The following is a 23,225-nucleotide window of genomic DNA, read 5'->3' as shown; positions in this document are numbered from 1 at the left end:
ATATTCTCTTCTTAATGATCTCTTTTTCAACATTACAGTTAAAACTAAGAAATCTATGAATAAATCTTCCCTGTGTGTCTCAGGAGATCAGCCACGCCACCCTGTCTTGCGTCTGGCTGTGAGACAACTGACTGCAGCAGAAGCTTTCCTGCACTATTTATAGTGAAACAAATTGGTGTTCAGTCCTGCTCCTTGTACTCCATCCTAACATGGTGTTAAATCATCTATAAAAACATTATTTGCAAGAAATTCTTACACTTACACTACAAATATAGATAAGCTACTCCATCATTAATAGGAAACTCCAGAATAAATGTGCAGCTGTTTAATGGTTTAACTAAGGAAGGAAATAGTATATAACTAAAGAATCTTTAACATGTCAATAGGATAGATATAAATAGGTCAGAAGTAAAGATAACTATGTAAAGGAGACAATCGCATAGTTTATTGCTCCCCTCATTATATTCGCATCTTTTGCACCTTCGTTCTCTTTCCACTGCCCTTGTTAAAGCCCAAAAATAAATACTTAAAAAAGATTATTTGTACCAGAGGATAACAATAAAAATGAAACATAATTATTATGCATTAGACCTAGCAAATCTGTATTACTACTAATGTATGCATGGACGGATGGATGAATGTATCTTCTAGTATTGCAGTTTGCGGAAAAGGGATGCCAACTCTTTCCTTGTTAATTAAGTGTCTCATTATAATAGTCTATGCCTTACACAGAGCACGGAGAGACAACACATTTTTTATTCCCGGTAACTACATAGCATAAGCTCTTCATCAGTGATTCCCCGCCAAGTGTGCTATGTCTAACCCAAGGGTAGAGAAACTTGCATCTTTTGATCTGAAATTAGATTGCTTTTAAAACCTGCAGACCAAAGCTTTGTTCATCCAGGAAAAGTCCATGAAGTCTTTCTCCTTTAACTGGATATTAATGATACCATTAAAGAGAGGTAAGAGGACGCTGCATCATTCATGCCGATTGAATCCCTAATCCCCATCATGCTGCGGGGGACCGAAATGCATTTCATAGTGTGTCCCTGATTCACAATGATTCAGTAACAAACAAATTAGTTCTGCTAAGCTAATACAGGAAGAGGCCTATGTTCCCGGCCAATTACACATTTTACAGCGACTTTGCTAAAAGCAAACATAATGCAAAATCTGGACTGCAGTTTTCTGTGCAAGGGTGACCATACTGTTGGTGCAGCTGCACAGGGGACCAAGAGGTAAGGAGGCCACTACCATCTCCAAAACAGCAAACAGTGTCTGTCACATACATGTAAAAGGGTGCATTGTGATGAGTTATTGGACCGCAAAGGGTCCATGTTCTGTTCTTACACAAGGGCCCTCTTCTTTTTTATTTATTTATTTTCATTTATTTTATTCACTTATATAGAGGCATTAATTCCACAGCACTTTACATACATTATCATCACTGTACCCATTGGGACTCACCATCTACATTCCCTATCAGTATGTCTTTGGAGTGTGGGAGGAAACCGGAGAACCCGTAGGAAACCCACACAAACACAGGGGAACATACAAACTCTTTGCAGATGTTGTCCTTGGTGGGATTTGAACCCAGGACCCCAGCGCTGCCCTAACCACTGAGCCACCGTGTTTCTGTTTGTGTCCACCCCTGCATCTGTGGAATAATGAAAAGTGCAACAACCCTCAAATAAAGGGCATATCAGACTTGTTGCATTCTGGTCTCATACATCAATGGGGTCAACAAGAGGCATTTATTTGCCACTGGGGTCATGAAATACAACCGGTCTTGGCAGGGAGCTAACCTTTCAGACTGGAGTGGGATAAGGAATGTTTTATTAGTCTTAGATTTTTGATCATTTTGAATTCCTAGGAAAAAACATATAAATGGAAAAATAATATTGACTTGAAGGAGAGATTCACACAGCCGAATAACTTGAACGAGGATCGCAACGCAATGCTTGGACTGACCCTCGGCTCTCCCGACTTAAGAGTGGCAGAATGTATTTCTATGCAGCTGTCACATTCGGGTCGGCCAGTTAAAGCATTGTGTTGCGATTCTTATGTGACTCTGACCGTATATTGATGATCTGACCATCTAAGATCTATTGGGTCCTCCCGTAACATCGATCAGCTGTGTACATAGGGAGTACAGCTTTGTATATTTTGGAGTGGCTGTGAATTGTACTACAGAGAGACAAGTGAATCCATTCGTAGGACCCTGGTCCAACGGCCACATCAGTATTCCATTGCCGCCGGACGGGAGCCCAGTAAATCGCCTCCTACCTTCTTGCATCTTCAGTTACTCTTCTGATAAGTAGGCCCCAAGTGAAGTCATACATGTATAACATCATGACGACGACAATGCTCCGGTCGTCCAATTCAGAAGAGTGACTGGTGATTCCAGCACTTAGGAAGAGGTTTGCATGGCTCCCGTCTAGTAACCACGGACTACTACCATGGCCACTGGACCAAGGTCCTGCAAATTTATATGCTCATTTCTATTCTCGCAGGCTCACTTACATACAAGTCAATGAGAGAGAGCTACAATTCTACTTACAGCCCCTTCACAACTAGGCCACTTCAGGTTTGCATCCTCAATCAGTTGATTGATATTTTTGTATTACTTCACATCTCTCCAAAAAATGGAATAAAAAGAGATCAGAAAGTCGAAACAGCCCAAAATGGTATAAATAAAAACTTCAGCTAATATCATGATAAATAATGCCGCAGACAACTTTAGTAGATGGAAAAAAACTTTATGGCTCTGAAAATATGGCGACTGAAGCAAACTTTTTTTTTTGCAATTTTTTAAATTAGTTATAAAATAGAATATATAAATTTGGTACTGGCCCATAGAACAAAGTTACCAGGTGATTCAGTTACGGCCGAAAACGCAAAACCCAAGAAACAATTATGAAATGTCAAGTTTTCTTCAACTTCTGCCCACTTGGAATGGATTTTTTCAGTAAATTATATGGTGAACTGAATGGTGCCCATGCCAATACAGGGGATTTGGAGTTCTGTTGAGCTTATAAATATCTAGAAAATCAACACATTAGGATGAACCTAATAACATTGCATGTAAAAAAATAGGAATTTTGGGGGGTTTTATATGATATGTTTATTGCTATGTATAATGATATTTTTGAGTTTTTGGTGCTGATTTTCCATTGTTATTGTAAAGTTTTTGTAGTCAACTGATAAACATGAATGAAAACATGAGATCCTTGAACACAATTTACTGTATGTTTCACATATCAGATTTCAAGCAAAGCAGCATAACACGATCGGCCTCAAACTTCTCACCATGACCTTCCAATTACAGAGCAGCTATCTCCTAGATTGTGACAAATACGGCATTTTACTGATTCAGACAATGTGGAGATACCGCACCATTTGTCATTTTCACATTCGAAAAAATAACACCCTCTTTATCCTTCTACAATCAAAGGTGTGAAATGAAAAGAGCAGATCTTTATGTTTTGTATTCACCTTATTATAACTCTACAGTCCTTCATTAACGCGCAGAGAAGAAAGTAGATCATTTCTACAAGCGTTTGCACTGTAATATATCATAAATAACTCTTTTTAGATCTCAGCTGCTTTTCTTTTTGCAAGCTGAAACTGGAAATTGCAAGCATATAATGCCATTTAAGACACCACGGAAAATTGTCTTTAGTCACCAAGTCATAAGGAAAGACCACTAAGACACTTCTATCATCTCTTCGCACTATCTTCTCTGTCAATCTTTTGCAAAGGAACTCATAAAAAAAAAGATGCAATTCTGTGAGCCTTTAGGGAAAACTACAACAATCTAACTGTGAAGTGGTTTTCCAGGATTTTTTAAAATTGGGCAATTTAATTAAAATAAATGAAATAAGCATTAGGCACCATTCACACATCCGCTTTCATTTTCACATCAGTAGAAAACTATTCGTTTTTTTCCTCATATTTCGTACACTTTGCATGCATTTTCTTTGCACCTGTTTTAAACAATATACAGTGGGGAAAAAAGTATTTAGTCAGCCACCAATTGTGTAAGTTCTCTCACTTAAAAAGATGAGGTCAGCCTGTAATTGACATCATAGGTAGACCTCAACTATGAGAGACAAAATGAGAAAACAAATCCTGAAAATCACATTGTCTGATCTGGAAAAAAATTTTTTTTCAAATTTTGGTGGAAAATAAGTATTTGGTCAATTACAAAAGTTCATCTCAATACTTTGTTATATATCCTTTGTTGGCAATGACAGAGGTCAGACGTTTTCTGTATGTCTTCACAAGGTTGGCACACACTGTTGCTGGTATGTTGGCCCATTCCTCCATGCAGATCTCCTCTAGAGCAGTGATGTTTTGGGGCTGTCGCTGGGCAACATGGACTTTCAACTCCCTCCAAATGTTTTCTAAAGGGTTTAGATCTGGAGACCGGCAAGGCCACTCCAGGACCTTGAAATGCTTCTTACAAAGCCACTCCTCCGTTGCCCTGGCGGTGTGCTCAGAATCACTGTCATGCTGAAAGACCCAGCCATGTTTCATCTTCAATGCCCTTGCTGATGGAAGGAGGTTTGCACTCAAAATCTCACGATACATGGCCCCATTCATTCTTTCATGTACACGGATCAGTCGTCCTGGTCCCTTGGCAGAGAAACAGCCCCAAAGCATGATGTTGCCACCCCCATGCTTCACAGTAGGTATGGTATTCCTTGGATGCAACTCAGCATTCTTTCTCCTCCAAACATGACGAGTTGTGTTTCTACCAAACAGTTCTACCTTGGTTTCATCTGACCATATGACATTCTCCCAATACTCTTCTGGATCATCCAAATGCTCTCTAGCAAACTTCAGACGGGCCCGGACATGTAATGGCAGGGGGACACGTCTGGCACTGCAGGATCTGAGTCCCTGGCGGCATAATGTGTTACTGATAGTAGCCTGTGTAACGTTGGTCCCAGCTCTCTGCAGGTCATTCACTAGGTTCCTCTGTGTGGACCTGGGATTATTGCTCACCGTTCTTGAGATCATTTTGACCCCAAGGGGCGAGATCTTGTGTGGAGAACCAGATCGAGGGAGATTATCAGTGGTCTTGTATGTCTTCCATTTTTTTAATCATTGCTCCCACAGTTGATTTCTTCACACCAAGCTGCTAGCCTATTGCAGATTCAGTCTTCCCAGCCTGGTGCAGGGCTACAATTTTGTTTCTGGTGTCCTTCGACAGCTGTTTGGGCTTCACCATAGTGGAGTTTGGAGTGTGACTGTTTGAGGTTGCGAACAGGTGTCTTTTATACTGATAACAAGTTCAAACATGTGCCAGTACTACAGGTAATGAGTGGAGGACAGAGGAGCCTCTTAAAGAAGAAGTTACAGGTCTGTGAGAGCCAGAAATCTTGCTTGTTTGTAATTGACCAAATACTTATTTCCCACCAAAATTTGAAAAAAAATTCTTTCCAAATCAGACAATGTGATTTTCAGGATTTGTTTTCTCATTTTGTCTCTAATAGTTGAGGTCTACCTATGATGCCAATTACAGACGTCTCTCATCTTTTTAAGTGGGAGAACTTACACAATTGGTGGCTGACTAAATACTTTTTTTCCCCACTGTAGGAGGTAACATGTTCTCTTGCTCTGGTGGTCCCCACCATTGCCGGAACTGATGCTGTCCTCTCACCTGATCACTGCAGCTAAACACTGAGCTCAGCGGTACAGCATGTGATTACTGAGGCCTGTCATTAGTTGAAGTGCTGAGTTGACCAATAGATGGGATGAATAGCAGGTTAGGTACTGGTGGAGACCACCAGTATGGGTTCAAGAAGTGATTATTTCAATATTTTAAAACAGTCCATACACTTTAAAAAAAAAAATCACAAAAAAAGTTTAAGGAGTAGCTAAACTTATTTTTTTATATTTATCAGCCTTTGTAAAGTTATGAATCCTTGTAATATACCTGATTACTTTACTTACATTAGCTTCTTTCTACATTTAACACCATGTGGCAAGTGCTGGCTGGTCTATCTAGTTCATTTTGTTTAAGCAGCTGATTAGAACTGCAAATCTAGAAAATATCTGTTCTCAGTGAGGTTCTTTCTCCTGCTCAGAAATTATTACCTGTCTGAGCAAGAGGCAAGGGAACAAGGAAACTCACTCTCTAAATACCGATCTTAGCAGCCGATTTGACCTCAGACAGAACTCTTTAAGACAGAATGAACTAGACAGACAAGTCAACACTTTCAACATTGTGTTAAAGATAGAGATAAATAAAGTCAATGAAGTAACTTTACAAAGGTTCATAAATTTACAAAAGATGATCAATAATTAAAGGAGAACCTGTCAGCAAGATTTTGTATTGTAAAATAAAAACATGGCTGTAATGCAGAATAAATTGATACCTTTGGTGAATAAATCTGCTTTGTGGTTCTTCTGTAATTAGCATTTGAAGTTTTCTACTAAATTGATTAGGGTGCACAGGGGCGGGACTGTGCACTGAATCTTCTCCTCCCTGTCTGTGATTCCCCAGCCCCTTATCCTGCCTCTGGTCTTTGACTGACAGGTCACTGCTGAGATTTCAAACAGAAGAGACCGGTCATTCACAGAACAGAGGCAGGTGGAGGGGCCAGGGAATCACAGACAGGGAGGAGAAGACCCAGTGCACAGTCCGGCCCCTGTGCACCGAAATCTAATTTGCTCAACTTCAAATGGTGATTAAAGTAAAACAACAGAGCGGATTTCTTCACCAAAGGTATCAATTTAATCAGAATTACAGCCATGTCTTTACTTTGCATTACAAAATCGTACTAACAGGTTATCTTTGCATAATAAAAAAAAAAAGATTTGTTACTCTTTAAGGTTCGAGCTCCAGGAGTCTACGCAAGAGGAGACTTTCCCTGAAGAATTGTGTTTGCTGCGCCTATAGTATGTCCACAGAACCAGGGAGGGACTATTTTTTTTACTCTGTAAGGAAATAGTGAAGAACAGGGTATATATATACAATACTATGGGTGCCGGGGGGGCCAACAGTTCCCCTTGCCTTAGCCAAGCTATGCAATAGTTGGGCTAGGACAGTAGACAATCTTTTTCCTGGATGAAAGGTAGCCATACTACTCTACCTAGGATGATACAGTACCTTCCATGATTTCCTGAAAACTGTTTCTAGTAACGTTTTGTAAACTCTTATGATTCTTCACATGGTTGCCTCTGAGAATGCAGCATACGGTGGAATGAAAATTGATTGTGTGGGTTTTGGATCAATTTCAGGTTGGGGCATCTGAGAACTAGTTATCCGATAACCAGCAGCCCATTCTCAGAACTGTCTAAATCATTTATCATTGTTTTCTCCAATCAGTAAACACAACTGAATGCAACTGAGAATTGTCACAAAGTATAAATAGTAATACTGTACCAAAAATACAAGCTTGGTACTTTATACCTGATGTATCACTGTGGTGTAAGCTTAGTCTATGGTGGTCAACACAATGTGTATTTAGGCTTTATCCTAATATAAAAAAGGGCAAAAGTTAATGGAACTCAACGAACGGTCTTTGTTATCTGCTTTACTCAAAAATAGGCTATATCAATCTTGTCTATAAAAGACCATGGTGAACCGTTATTTAGAATTAATATATGCCAAGCATTGAGTAGAAGTGTTCCCATCCATAAATCACAGATGTGCCCCAAAATGACAAAACCAGAGACTACAAAGGTAGAAATACTAGACACAAGAAAAAGACCCAAAGGAAAATTACAACAGTATGAAATATACTGTATAAATTAAAATTGACACAAAACAATAAAAACACCCAATAAAAACATATATGAATAATGTAGAATAAATATATGCCAGGTATCAAGAAGTGTGAGTGACGCGCCCCCTGGGCCATATTCTTTAGGGGGAATATCCGGAGCCGGATCAGATGGGAGTTGTAGTCTTCCGAGTGGCGGTGACCCGGTCCGTGCCCAGGGTGTCAAACTCAGTTGTATGTGGCAGTCCTACAGATGTTATTAAGTTCTTTATTGTCGACTACGCCACCCGTTGTATTGCGGTCACTATGGCCGCCGCTGCAGCAGGGTCCGCTGAGGCTGATGGTGTAGGTGCAGCTTTTGGTGGTGTAACCCCCAACGGGTGGGGTATAGCCTCAGGGGGTCAGGTGCAGAGGATGGGGGTTGTGGTGGTGCAGCATAGATGTTAAAGGAAGACAGAGTCGGGTTGTGCAGTTTAGGGTATTTACTCACTGCTGATGTTCCGGTCACTCCAGCTTCAAGTGACCTCCCGAGCCGTGCTGCATCCACCAGGTCCTGGATCCAGCCAACCCCCAAGCGAGTCCGGAGCGTGACCCTGAGCTCTCCTTCTGTCCTTTCTCTGGCCGTCCCCACTAGTGATCCACCCAGGTCCAGCTCCCTCGGGCCTTCTGTTGGGACACCCTTGGCCTTGGGTTCCCTGACCCTCCACGTGGTGTGCCTTCGAGGTGGATGTGGTGGGTGGCCGTGGCAGACGCTGCCCACGGCCTCCGGTCTCTGGCTAGGGTGTGTTTTTGCCCCCACCAGCTTGGGTTCCGGTACCCTGATGCCAACTCTTCACCCGCTGATGGACTTTGGGTTCTCGGAGTTCCTTTTCTGTTTCCCCCTCTGGGTCTTTCTGGCTTTCTCCTCTCTCTCTCTCTGGGTCTGCTCTGCTCCTCTTCCTCTGACTTCTCTGCAAAGGCTGACTGACTGACCGTGGCTGACTGACCCTGTTCTCTGATGGTGCCCACCTTATATACACCCTCTATGTGTGAGCTCAGGTGACCAGCACCCAATGAGCTCCTATCTTTACCCAGGCTGCTCCCCCTATCTGCCCCTACACTACTGGGATGTACCACCCCCCTCCCACTCCAGCCAGGAACAGACTCGGTCGTACCTGCACATTTCTAAGTGGGAGTACCGTCGGCCTGCTCCTCGGAAATGGGATGTGTGTAGTGCATGCAGCCTACCGAGCTCAGGTCCACACTCCATCCTTACCCGGGAGTGGAATATCACACCTCTGGGTTGAGGTGCAATACCCCTGTAGCAGCCGAATCCTCAGGGTGCTACATGAGCACTTATATACAAATAGTAGATCCCCTGTATCAATTTATGCCTGAGGAAGGAGTAGTTTCTACTTCAAAATGCGTTGCAATAAATTGGAAGTTTTTTTATACTTACCGCCTGGATTAACCGTGGTCAAAGGCAGCACCCAGGATCCACCGCACTCCTCTCTCCTTTACATGAATCAATTTATAATATTGTTCAACAAGTATGAAGTTAAAGAAGTTATCCACTACTTGGACAACCCCTTCTCATACCCCTTCTCATACCCCAAGCTTTGGCCCTGATAAAATAAAAAGGCTTATACTCACCTCCTGTGTTGGCGCCGTTCCCACGGTGTCGGCACTCACGTTCCTGGGGCTCTCGTGCGGTTGTTATGACACGCGGTGCCCGGCGTCCGATCAGCGCTGGCATCACTGGCTCCACCTTCATACGAATCGAACATCAAGAGGAAGTCAGAGAGCCGCTGCAGCCCCGACCTCCACTTCATGTTCAGTTTGTATGAAAGCGGGGACAGTGATGCCAGTGCTGATTGGGAGCCGGGGTCACATGGGAACCCCGGGAAAGTGAGTGCCAACGACTCTGGAATGGCACCGGCACGGGAGGTGAGTATAGGCTTTTTAATTTTAGCGGGGCCAAACATTTAGATACATTGATATAGCCATATGTGGACTTTTTTTTTGCTGGATGATTTTTTATTTTGAATGACAGCATTGACTTTACCTGGCAATCCACAGAAAATCAGAGTAAAAAAAAAAATCCAAGTGGGGTGAAAATATGTAAATAATGAAAAAAAGACTCAAGGGTGCTCCATGTGTGAAATCGGTGGGATAAAAAGGAGAAATAGAGGGGGCATAGATTGAGCGGCACGCGAGACAGATGTTTGGTGTGAGAGCTCCCACTCGTAATCCTTAAAAATCTTGATCTATTGGCGACATCCCGGCTTTTAAGTACACCCACTGTATCGCTGAGCTCTTGCGGATACCGGAGCCCAGTTTGTGGTGTCCTTAGTATGACTAGCAGCAAAAATGAGGGGACAAAGAATCACATGACCATGAATGACCTCGTTCAACATGGCGAGGCAGAGTGATTGAAGCTGCTTCGAAGCTGGAGAGTGTAATATGATATCTGACCGGTCTCCAGTGAATAGTGACGAAGAACGCTCCAATCCAGAGCATGGGACATGAATGGAAAGGATGGTTGGTATAATTTCAAATAAGATGGCAGACGCTTAGCCTGTGCAGCAACGGTCCGATCCTGCCCAGCACTTTTCTGGCAAAAAGGTAATAGCAGAACCTGCAAACTGAATCCACTCTTAGTGATGTCCTTGCCTGCAATTCCAATCTCATCACACTAAGTAAACAAATGGATGGCCTAAAGAGGGACATTTCACATAAAGATCTGCATGGAGTTAATGAAAGAGTGGGAGAACTAGAGTGACAAGTCAGCTCCACAGAAGATAGAATCCTCCCCGCTTACCCAGGATCTTGGCAAGGTGGTGCTTAATATCTCACTGCTGATCAGCAAAGTTGGCGACCTAGAAAATTGACTCCGCAGAAATAATCTGCGTTTGGTGGGAGTCCCTGAAAGGGCAGAAGATCGAAACCCTGTAGACTATGTTGAAGCATGGTTCTCTAACGTCTTGGGGCAGGATGCGCTTTCCTCCTTCTTGTCAATTGAAAGGGCACATAGAGTCCCCACTCTCCCCCCATCACCTGGGGCATTCTGACATCCTATCCTAATGCAGCTCCTACATTTTAAAGATAGAGACTCTATCCTTCGGAGGGCCAGAAATCTTAAAGAACTCTCCATAGATGGAAGCAGGGTCTCGATTTTCTCAAATTTTTTGTCTAAAGTGCAGCGGAAAAGAGCAAAGTTTTTGGATACCAAGAAGCAGCTAAGAAATTTGATGATTTCATACTCAATGCTGTATCCTGCCAAACTGCGGGTTGCTGTAAATGGAAATACCCACTTGTTTTGATTCTCCAGATGCAGCGCTAGCCTGGCTTGACTAACGAAGCAGCTCTGCGCCAAAACACCTCCTGAACTATTCCATGTTTGAAATGCGGTACACAGTTATTAAGTGCCTGATAGCTATGTTTATTATACTCTGAATCGATCACTTAGCACAAACACCCCTTTAATATTCTCTATTTTGTATAGCACAAGATATGAATATCTTTAGCACCGGCATCCCTGCACGCTTCCCATCTTCCTCTTCCCAGGCAGGGAAGCCGACTCAATCACTGCCCCAGCCCTCAGCACGCACATCCGCTTCCTGCTGCTGCTTGCCGGGGTCTGCGCACGCCTGGCAGATCCCCAGACACTGTATGTAGGGCGCGTGCACACCCCGTCTCTTAAAGGGACAGCGCGCTCCGTCCTAAAGTGTTCCCTGCCAATGGCTCGGAGACACTTATAATTTAAGGCATCTCCACCTGTTGGGAGGTGCCTGAGCAATGTGTTCACTCTGCTTGTTGCATGATTGCTAGTTCTCAGGTCCCCTGAGGCCTCTACCAGCCTGTTTACCAGCTGTACCTGCCTGTATACCAGTCGTACCTACCTGCACCTGCCAGTGCCTGCCTTTATATCAGCCGTACCTGCCTCCACCTGCCAGTGCCTGCCTGTATACCAGTCGTATCTGCCTGAACCTGCTAGTGCCTGCCTGTATATCAGCTGTACCTGCCTGCACCTGGCAGTGCCTGCCGGTATACCAGCCGTACCTGCCTGCACCTGCCAGTGCCTGCCGGTATACCAGCTGTACCTGCCTGCACCTGCCAGTGCCTGCTTGTATACCAGCCATACCTGCTTGTACCTGCCGTGCCTACCTGTATACCAGCCATACCTGCCTGCACCTCACAGTGCCTGCCTGTATATCACCCATACCTACCTGCACCTGCCTTGCCCAGCTGTATACCAGCTGCACCTGTCTGTATCTGTCGTGCCCGCCTGAATACCAGCCGTACCTGCCTGCACCAGCCTGTATATCAGCCGTTCCCGCCAGCACTTGTCATTCCTGTATTCCTGCCGTGCCTGCCAGTAACAGCCAAGCTTTCCCTTTTTAGGCCGTACCAGCTCCCCGCCCCCTTATGGCTCAGCTGCTGTGTGTCCGAGGTCCGTCCTGGAGTAGTACGTGGAGCCCATCTGAAGCCAAATCTAACCCCACCATAAGGGACCCTAGCGAAAAATCAGTTGTTCACCTAGTTCATCCCTCCAGGCTCTCCTCGGACCACGGCACAGTGGATCCACCACCATTCCCGATACAGTATCTCTACCTTACGTGAGCTATGGTCACTGTTTAGTCCTTGTTCTCTTATTTCGAAAATGAGAAACGTCATTTGGTTTATGATGGTTATTTACCATGTGAGGTCTTTTTCCTTCAGGTTCAATATTAAGTTGCTACAAATTAGTACTTGAACCGAGGCGGTGTGCTTATATAGTCCTATATGGCTGATACATCCTTCTTCGCTCCATACACCCACAATCGTACTTGCATGTCACATGTTCGGGATAGGATTAAGGAGGCAGGATTTCTAAGGGTATGTTTACACGTTGCGTTTTTACCATATTTTTTGTTGTGAAAAACACAGCATTTTACTGTCTCAAAAAAATGGAATGAGATTTCTGAAATCTCATGCACGCGTTGCTCATTTTTTCCTTTCAGATTTGAAGCAGTTTCATATCAGCAGCATGTCAATTCTTTCAGCGTTTTTCACCTATTCTAACAAATGGGAAAAAAAGCATAATAACTCATCTAAAATGCACGCTTTTTTATGTAGCATTTTTCCTACCAGGAGACATGTTTTTTTTTGTAGAAATGTCTGCAGCAACTACTTAATGTGTGCACACACCCAAATACATCTTAAATAAAAAAAAATTACTAATATTTTGTATATATATTACACTAATCTTTCACTGATCCCGAGTTAAAGTCTGCATTATTATAGTCCAGAGCTGCATTCACAATTCAGCCTGGAAACAGTCCCAAACCGCAGTCAGTCAGCCAGATCCCTAACAGCTCTGCCCCTATATTATGTAACAGGACATTTCCCGATATGAAGACTTTACCAGAGTAATTTGTAGTTTGTAGAGAAATTGACATAGTTAAAAATGATGGGAAATGTCTTTGCATCCTGCGGAAGCGCAACTCTGATTTATAACAGCCTGTAATAGGATCAGCAAAAAATAAGAAGTGAAATTACTTAAGACTATTTTTTTTCTACTGATTTTACAGCAAAATTCATTAAAATGAATAATATCTAATAGTAAACATCAAATTGGAAAATGAATATTATATTAAACAAATATTTTACATCTTAAAGTCTGGAAGTTTCGGCGTTGCATGTTTTGTAATACCGTCTCTATTGCAAGTTGTAAAAGTAGACATAAAGTGCAGCTTTCATGCTGACCACAAACGGCCTTGAAAGTAATTGGTTTCTATCTATTCTGAAATTACTACACAGACAGAAAGCAATAACTGTGGGATATAAAGTATCATAAACAACATGCCATTTATGAATCACATAAAAAGCTAATTTACTGAGTGGAAAATATTTTTTACTGGTATCATGCTCACTTTTGGATATGACATTTGTCCTACTGCTATTTAACTATAACATCTATCATGAAGAAGGTGATGAACCATAATGGGAACAAGAATCATTTATCATTAAAAGACGTTCTCAAAATTAACAGAAGAAATATAAAATTGGGCTGTGTTCATATCTACCTGAAGTTTTAGCCTTTATTCACATCTGCGTGAAGTTTTAAGCTGCGCTTACATCTGCGTGAAGTTTTATGCTGTGTTCACATCTGCGTGAAGTTTTAGGCTGTGTTCACATCTGCGTAAAGTTTTAGGCTGTGTTCACATCTGCATGAACTTTTAGGCTGTGTTCACATCTGCATAAAGTTTTAGGCTGTGTTCACATCTGCATGAAGTTTTAGGCTGTGTTCACATCTGCGTGAAGTTTTAGGCTGTGTTCACATCTGCGTGAAGTTTTAGGCTGTGTTCACATCTGCGTAAAGTTTTAGGCTGTGTTCACATCTGCATGAAGTTTTAGGCTGTGTTCACATCTGCATAAAGTTTTAGGCTGTGTTCACATCTGCATGAACTTTTAGGCTGTGTTCACATCTGCATAAAGTTTTAGGCTGTGTTCACATCTGCATGAAGTTTTAGGCTGTGTTCACATCTGCGTGAAGTTTTAGGCTGTGTTCACATCTGCGTGAAGTTTTAGGCTGTGTTCACATCTGCATAAAGTTTTAGGCTGTGTTCACATCTGCATGAAGTTTTAGGCTGTGTTCACATCTGCATAAAGTTTTAGGCTGTGTTCACATCTGCATGAAGTTTTAGGCTGTGTTCACATCTGCGTGAAGTTTTAGGCTGTGTTAACATCTGCGTGAAGTTTTAGGCTGTGTTCACATCCGCATAAAGTTTTAGGCTGTGTTCACATCTGCATGAAATTTTAGGCTGTGTTCACATCTGCATGAAGTTTTAGGCTGTGTTCACATCTGCATGAAGTTTTAGGCTGTGTTCACATCCACGCGAAGTTTTACGCTGTGCTCACATCTGTGTGAAGTTTTAGGTTGTGTTCACATCTCCCTCGATCAGATTCCACTTAACAAAACCTTGCAGCAGTTTGCACTATTTTGTCCCATAATATGAATGCGAATGAAACCCAACAGATTGCATTGCAGTCAATGGCACTGACATTATTTCTGCTTTTATTTTCCTATGGAGGATGGAAAATTGGAACAAAGCTTTATATGGCACCCCATTACTATTTATAATGGAAACACAATAAGTCCAATTCATTATTGCATTTCCACCTCTACCTTTGGTGTATTTTGCCCATTTATAATTTGCGCCTCATGCTTCTTATAATTTGCGCCTTTTTTAAAGTATTTTGTATATATTTACTTGATCGATTTGAGGGGTAAAAGGAGATGGACATTTCTGGTTGACTGCACTGCTGCTGGAAAAGTAGTCGCTCCACACGGTGGTAGTATTTAATAGTTACTTTATTACGCTTTTCAAATTACAGAAATCTTTTTTAAAAAAAGACTACATAACATTGATAATTTGTTTGTTTGGTTTTATGTTCGCATTCAGATAATAAAATAATATTTGCCTTTTCTTTGCCATACAAGGGGATACATTTTTGCATCATATTTATATTTCTTTCTTGTTGCTTGTAATATGAAGGAGAAAATATAAAGAAAACTAAATATGTGTCTATTTATCACGTTTTTTTAATTTTTATTTTCAAGCCTACAACGGACGGCTAAAAACATTTCAATTTGTATTCCCCTTTCTGTAGAAATTATTTTTCCATATTGGACATTTCTTAATGGGGGGTGTGTTAGAAACAAGATTTAGAGTGGTGTTTTTTTTAAATTTTTTTAATTTTTATTTTTATCAAGCAGTCACGCAAGGTGTAGGAAAGACGAAGTGCAACACAAAAGGAAGGGAGAGAAGGGGGGCCAGACTCTAGGGAAACGAGGTAGTAGAGACCTCCTAGGCTGAACTTATATCACCCTCTCTCCTTTAACATCCCTATATTGGTTCCGCACCAATCGCCGTACAGGAACCTCGCCCTGTCTTTCCCTGGCGTTTGGCCCTGGCTAGGGAAGGGAGGGGATGAGCGCTAACTGATCCCCACTGACAACTAAAGACAACAAGGGGGAAGAAACAAGAGAAGATAGCTAAGCTTTAGTCGACTTCAGAGCGATGAACACATGTCCTCTTAGCACCAGTGAGGAAGAAGTAATGCACTTGCTCCAAGCCTTCAACAAGGGGTCATGTGAGTATCGCCGGCACCTCTCTCTAGCAAACAGCAGGTATTTATACACCCAGGCCCGGGTGTTAAAAGTAAAAGGAAGGTAGCCGCTGGGTCCTAGAGAGACAGCTTCTAAGAAGGTGTCTGTAATGCCAAACTAAGAGATCTCCTGCGACCAACTGTAGGGCGACTGTTTGTCACTTCTGACACACTCATCTCTGATGCTGAAACCCACATGCTCTCCTCTGGACCATAACCCTTCCTGTGCACCAAGTATTGTAGAGAACGACGTTGGAGACGAGAATCTACAATCCTCAAAATCTGGAACTCCAGATTACCATCAACCATTACTGGGGGTGGTGGTAGAGGCGAGGGTTCAAGAGGTTCCACATCTTTTTTAAGTAAGGACCTATGGAACACGTTGTAGACCTTAAGGGCCTGAGGAAGTTCAAGACGGAACGCTGCTGGGTTAATAACAGTGGTTATTTTATAGGGACCAATAAACCTAGGAACTTTCAATCTTATATTTTTGGTAGACAACCAAAGTCATTCACATTCAGGTCCGGACCTGGCAAGCGTTTTCTGTCAGCCATACGTTTATACCTGTCTCCCATGATCTTTAAATTACTCAGAACACCCCACCAAACTGAGGAGAGCGACGAAGCAAACTATTCCTTCTCAGAAACTCCCGAAGCTCCTCCCCCACTAAAGGTACCAAACTGTGGGTGGTAACCATATGCACAGAAGAATGGTGACCAGCCAATGGATTCTTGTCAATGATTATTAATGGCAAATTCTGCCAGCGGTAAGTAGGATGCAAAATCCTCCTGATTTTCGGAGACGAAACACCTGAGGTAGGTACCCAAATTCTGATTGACACACTCGGTCTGTCCATTCGACTGAGGGTGGAAGGCAGAGGAAAAGGACAGCTGCACCGCCAGTCAAGAACAGAATACCTTCCAGAACTTGGAAACAAACTGGGTCGCCCGATCTGACACCATATTGGAGGGAACTCCGTGAAGCTTCAAGATCTCATCTTTGAACACCTGAGCAAGTGTCTTGGCATTTGGAAGTGCAGGTAATGTGACGAAGTGAACCATTTTAATGAACCTGTTTTGCCTGCAGAAACCAGTACGTCAGTAACAAAATCCATGGACAAGTGTGTCCATGGTCTACTAGGGATAGGTAGCGGAAGAAGAGTACCAGATGGACGGGTATGCAAAACTTTATAACACGCGCAAATACTACAAGCAGATACGTATTCAATCACATCCCGATACAACCCCGGCAACAAAAAACGACGAGAGAGGAGGTCCGCAGTTGCCTTACCACCTGGATGACCAGCAAGCACAGAGTTATGATGTTCTTTAATAACCTTATGGCACAGATTGGATGGTACAAATAACCTTCCTGGAGGGCAGGAGGCAGGGGCATCCCCCTGAACCTCCAACACCTCCCCCTCCAGTTCAGGATACAGTGCCAAAATGACTACTCCTTTCTGTAATATCGGGGCGGGGTTCTCATGGTCACCACCACCAGGGAAGCTCTGGGACAAAGCATCAGCCTTGACATTTTTGACCCCTGGACGAAAAGTGACAACAAAATTGAACCTAGTAAAAAACAGGGACCCCCTGCCTTGCCTAGGGTTGAGACATTTAGCTGGCCAGCGATAATGTCACGCAAGGTGTAGGAAAGACTAAGTGCAACACAAAGGGAAGGAGGAAAAAGGGGCCTAGACTCTAGGGAAAGGAGGTAGTGGAGACCTCCTAGGCTGACCTTATATCACCCTGTTTCCCCTAACGTCCCTATATTGGTTACGCACCAATCGCCACACAGGAACCTCGCCCTATCGTTCCCTGGCGTTTGGCCCTGGCTAGGGAAGGGAGGGGATGAGCGCTAGTCGATCAACACTGACAACTAAAGACAACAAGGGGGAAGTAACAAGGGAAGATAGCTTAGCTTTAGTTGACTTCAGAGCGATGAACACACATCCTCTTAGCACCAGAGAGGAAGAAGTAATGCACTTGCTCCAAGCCTTCAACAAGGGGTCATGTGAGTATCGCCGGCACCTCTCTCTAGCAAACAGCAGGTATTTATACACTTAGGCCAGGGTGTTAATTAGCAAGAAGAAGGTAGCCACTGGATCCTAGAGAGACAGCTTCTAAGAAGGTGTCTGTAATGCCAAACGAAGAGATCTCCTGCAACCAACTGCAGGGCGACTGTCTGTCACTTCTGAAACACCCGTGACACAAGCTTTATTACTTATTTATTTTTTCATTGCTCCAAAAGGGCTTATAAGACCTGTTGGGGGAGGATTTGAACACATTAATACATTTGTTTTATCGATGATTTCCCTAGTAATGGGGCTGGTATAGCAGCCCCACTTAGATCTCATGCAGATGACTGTATTGTCAGTCCGAGTACGATCTGACAAATCATCGGATCACAGTGGAACCAATGTTAATCTCTGGGGCAGTGCACTTGTCTGATTTTTTCCTTGGACAGAATCAGTCAAGAAACGAATCGCAACATGCATGATTTGTACCCATAAATCGGATCATACTCGGCCATGCAAGTCAATGAGTCAGTGAAAAAAATCAGACCGCACTAGAATTATATCTGAGTGCAGTTCTATTTTACAGACTGACAGAATAGAGAAGATGGAGAATTTTTTTTTTCCATCTTCTCCTCATCTGAGAATTTTAGGGATCACATTCTGATCATTCTCTGATCAGAGAGTGATTTGCATAATCTCTGATGATTTCCTCAGAAGAGAGAAAATATGGATGTTAGCCTTACAGGAGAAAGTCAGTCTCTTTTCTGCACAGCAGATCTGTGGCCATAGATCTCTTCCTATACCAAGGGATAATATGATCTCTGGGTCTGGAGGAGGAAGCACAGTCAGGGCTTCCTAAACTCTTCCTTACCTGTATAAACAGCACTGTTCTGCGCTATGTATACTGCGATCAAAAAGGTAGACTTTATAATTAACCATGTCTGCCTTCTCTGCAGGGTGTCCAGCTGTCTGTGTCACCAGCTCCGTGCCACCACAGCAGCCCAATGAAGTGCAGCAGCTCTTTTACGCAGTGACGATTAAATAAGTCGGTGCACAATAGAATGAAGATTGCCTGGACGTTTATAGTCTATAGGTGGTCCGGAAGTAGTTAAAGCGATGTTCTACCCATTTTAGTTTAAAAAAAAAATGAACTCAGCTTTACTCAAGCTCCCCGGTTCCAATGTCGAGTCTACGCCATTGCTCTTGGTGTCTGTTATTGTCTTGTCACCAGCACTGCAGTCAATCAGCGGTGGAGATTCAGCGCTGGACCCGGGGAAGGTGAGTAAGTAAAAAGTAAATTTTTTAATAACAAACTGCAGGAGGAAAACAGAGGTTTTCATAAGCCCCTTTAAAACAGAGGCAGATTTCTAGAACCAGCATATACTTTTTAATATCCGTAAGCATGACAACAAAAAAGTGAGTATTTTTTTTTTCCTTTGTAATTTTATCTGGATAAGCTTAAATTAGCGTCGCTCTTTTAGACACATATGGAATAAGTAATTTAATAATTGCTTGGCAGTAGCAAGACTGACTACGACAGAACGCTGCCCGTGTTTCCAGCTTGGAACAGGTCCAAGCCCAGTTTCCCAGTACAGAGGAAGCTATCAGCTCCTTGCTGAGGTTTAAACAGCTGTCAGCAAGTAGGTTTGCTGGCCCTGCATTTCTTTACCCTTGGCTAGACTTAAAAAAGTTGTTTTATGTATCAGGGACGAGCTTGAAGGGATCCAAGTCACAGAGTAGAGAAGTAAAAGTGACATACTGTGAGATCGTATTTGCATGTCATTATACAGAATGCCTGGCCGCCGCGTCGGCACTACCATATACTGCAGGATTATGTGGGAAAAACGATTTTAGTATCTCTCCAACACAAGGGGAATTTTGCAAACTTTAAATTATTCATTGAAAACCACCATGTTTTCACGCCGTAAGGGTAAAAAAAAAACCAAACAAACATAAAACTGCCAACAGCCTTTATATAATTCTGCCGCTTTTTTTATATTTCTCAAATGTGCATAAATTTCTTCGAAATCCAAAGAAGCTCAACAACCTTCAATGTGGCCTCCGATTCTTTCCGCTGAGTCAGTTAAAAAATAGGATACTTAGGCCCAAATTTACATATTTACGAACATCCTTCCAGCATTAAATGCCTCTCGGCCTTCCGTGACCTTCTTTCCCCATTCTCCATATATATATATTCAATGACAGAAAACTACTTAATAGGATTCTACAATTTTATGATATGCAAATGAGTAAACTTGCAGATTTCCAGCCTGGTAACAGGAGCCTAGGTGTCTTTCAGGAGTTGGATATCCGTCTGGGCTCACTGATTTTTAAATGGATTAAAATTATATTTTGCAATGTCAGATTTTTTTTACTACATGGGAAAGTATGAGGCGGTATACATTATTATCTCAGCTCTATTGAAAAGCTTAGGGGGGGATAGCTGCAGTACCACACACAACCTGTGGGGAGAGGTGGAACTTTTGTTTAGAAGAAAGCAGCCATGTTTTTTTTAAGATACTCTGCCTCCACCCTCTAGGATCCTTGCTTTGGATCCTTTCATCATTGCTATTACTGCCATTCTCAATCTTTTGTCAGCCCTATTTTAGCCCAATTTGGGGTGGCCGATTTTGGCTCATTAAAAAGCTCTGATTGACAAGGGAATCAGCGGTGATTTACTGTCTAATTTACACCAGTCTATGAAAACTGACGGGAACAGAATGATCGTTAGTACAGTTGTATCAACTTATCGGTGGACCATCACCTGTTCTCACGGGGGCGATGTGCTGCCAATTATGATGATATTTCAGCCTGCATAAAATATATGATGACCTGATAATCAAGCATTTTTATTATTCGTTGTGTGATCTCTCCAACATTTGTTTTTCAATTATCGACTAATCTAAATGAACCTTCACACTTATAGAATTAATGCAATTAGTGTCTGTGAAATATGGGTCCACCACTGGGATCTGCCGCACCTCTAGAATATAGGGACTGCTCTCAGGGGAAAAGTGACAGCTCGTGGGCATATCTCTCCACTGACTTTAAAGGGGTTGTCCAGGCTTAAACTACAAGTCCACAATTACTCTATGTGACTGCATACTTGTGAATCCTCACATCGCGTGCACGGCGTGCTGTGAGAATTCTCCGGTGCTGAAGATTTGCATACTTCCGGCCACATTCCAACTTCCATTGAGTAAGGCTGGATAGAGTCTAGTTGGCATGTGACCGCATGTATACAAATCCCATTCTTGTGGTCACTTCTCTTCTGCTCCCGGCACTGGAGAATTCTCACAGCGTGTGGTATGTGCGTTGTGAGGATTCACAAGTCTGCAGTGACTTCAGACTTGTAGTTTAAGCCCAGACAACCCTTTTCATGTAAGTTCTGTATATGACTGAGCATGTGTGCCAGGCAGGATAATCACGGGACCTCCTTTCCTGAAATAGGTGCGAGTCCTATCAACTCTGGAAATAATAAAGGTAAAGCTTGTGTAATCTTCATTCTTCAGGAGTGTACCACTCCTCTGCCTCCCGGGCTTCCAAATTCCAGGAGGATGGTGTAATCTTAAAGACTAACAGTTCTGACCAATGGCATGGTTATGGTCTCAACTGTGCGCTCTTCCAGGCTGCTAGAAGAGGCAGCTTTGATCCTGCAGCATTGGAGGAGTGCAAGGGCACTAAAACTGGCCAGATTCAGAGCTGCTCTTCCAAGCTGTATAGGAAACAGCTTGCAAGCGCGCATTCCTTGTCTAAGAAAAAACAGCCAGAAATGGCCGGCAACCCTAGTCAAGTAGCAAATTAAACATTCCTCCATTCTTCAGACAGTAAATTGTTTTGCAAGCACTTTGCAATTTTACCCATTTGGGAATTTGAGATGACCTCTTTAGAAAAGACCACATCCTGCAGACACATATATCAGTTATTAGCCATGTTGACCTCATTAGTATGTTTTCCTAAACTTTTCGTTTCCGGATTGCAAAGTTTAGAGGGGAACGCTGTTTGTGGCCATAATTTCTCCATTAAAGGTGGTGTCTTCTCTGTACTTAGAACTACCACATCAATGAATGGAAAGAAGCCATGCATGAACTGCCACCTGTCTACTCTCCTGTAGTCGGACATGGGCCGGAAAGGCGGTGCCCTTATCTATCCGAAATTAATGTCATATTCTGTAAATATTCCATAAATATCTTTCGCGAGACAACCCATTTAACAGTGAATTAGAAAGTAAAGTAGGCGAAGGCCTGCGGGACAAATGTCTGAACTCAGAAGAGAAATGTCCTGCATAGGTTCTGCAGTTTTACATTTCATGATCCAAAATCATGTAAAAAAACAAAACATTGTTCTGCCAAGTTTGTTGCATTTTCCTCAGCCCTCAATCGTTTTTACTATGTGACGGCTTATTAGACGAAGAAGTGATTTACGTGTCTGTTTATCTCACACTTCATTAAAAAAATAAAATAAAAATCACCAAAACAACAAAAAGAGCACAGCACATAATAGTTTACTATAACAGGAAGGGATGCAAAAATCTGGCAAAAAAAAAGGTATTTGAAGAGCTTAATTAAAATTACCGCTAGAACGTTGGATAGCAGCTTCATTCTGGAGGAGGAAAGTCATAGAAAAGATATTACAGCCAAGCTGCTCGAATAATTATCTGTACGGCTCCGCTACCCCAGGTGAGAGGCCGCGCACGTACAAACAACTCTGCTCTCCCATCATAATAGCACAACACACTTAAAGTTCCCATCTTCACATTTCGCTCTCGTATCTCTGCAGTATCATCTAGATTAAATTACGAAAACACCATAAAGATTATCATGACGATTAACCTATCCGCTGTTTAGGGAATCCATGAAAAAAAAAAAAAGTCTCCTCTTTAAAAGATCCCGGCTTCTAATAAAAGTAAAATAGCCCGGCGGTCAGGAGCATGGGAGCAATAATTAGAATATAATTGCAAATATATTTTTCATTCTGCAAAGCTGTACTTATTTTTGCACTTCACGCATGCAAACATCTATGGAAGCATTAGCTGGTGGCGGGATCCTCTGAGATATGAGGAAGGTTAAATGTAATTATTTCCTTGAAATGCTAAAGTAATCATGTAATAGTTCCAAGAAAGAAATGTCATTTACCTATAACTACATCATGGCCATCCACAAGGCCCGCCGAGAAGAGCTCCTGCGAAACACCATCTGCTGTATCTGCGGAGAGAGACAGATAACACATGAATAATGCCTTCAGGACAGAACATGAGAACGCACTGATTGGGTTTAGAAAGTCACAGCATTTGTGTTGAACCTTAAAGGGATTGACAATCTTTGGGGACAATTGTTTTA

The 23,225-nt window shown here is 42.5% G+C and overlaps 1 protein-coding gene across 2 annotated transcripts in view; it reads right to left on the bottom strand.

Annotated features, from left to right (window-relative positions):
- Positions 1 to 23,225, bottom strand: part of STK39 (serine/threonine kinase 39) — a 438,417-nt gene that overhangs the window by 62,038 nt on the left and 353,154 nt on the right. For both annotated transcript variants that reach the window (XM_073647007.1, XM_073647008.1), the window contains exon 16: positions 23,022 to 23,090. In XM_073647007.1, coding sequence (XP_073503108.1) covers positions 23,022 to 23,090 — 69 coding nt within the window. The remainder of the gene's footprint in view (positions 1 to 23,021; positions 23,091 to 23,225) is intronic.

The sequence above is a fragment of the Phyllobates terribilis genome, unplaced genomic scaffold, assembly GCF_046119375.1.
Source record: "Phyllobates terribilis strain yellow unplaced genomic scaffold, ASM4611937v1 Scaffold_9__5_contigs__length_417890890, whole genome shotgun sequence".
In the NCBI taxonomy this organism is placed as follows: Eukaryota; Metazoa; Chordata; class Amphibia; order Anura; family Dendrobatidae; genus Phyllobates; species Phyllobates terribilis.
The sequence above is the reverse complement of the archived record's forward strand: the minus strand, read 5'-3'. Positions and strand labels throughout refer to the sequence as shown.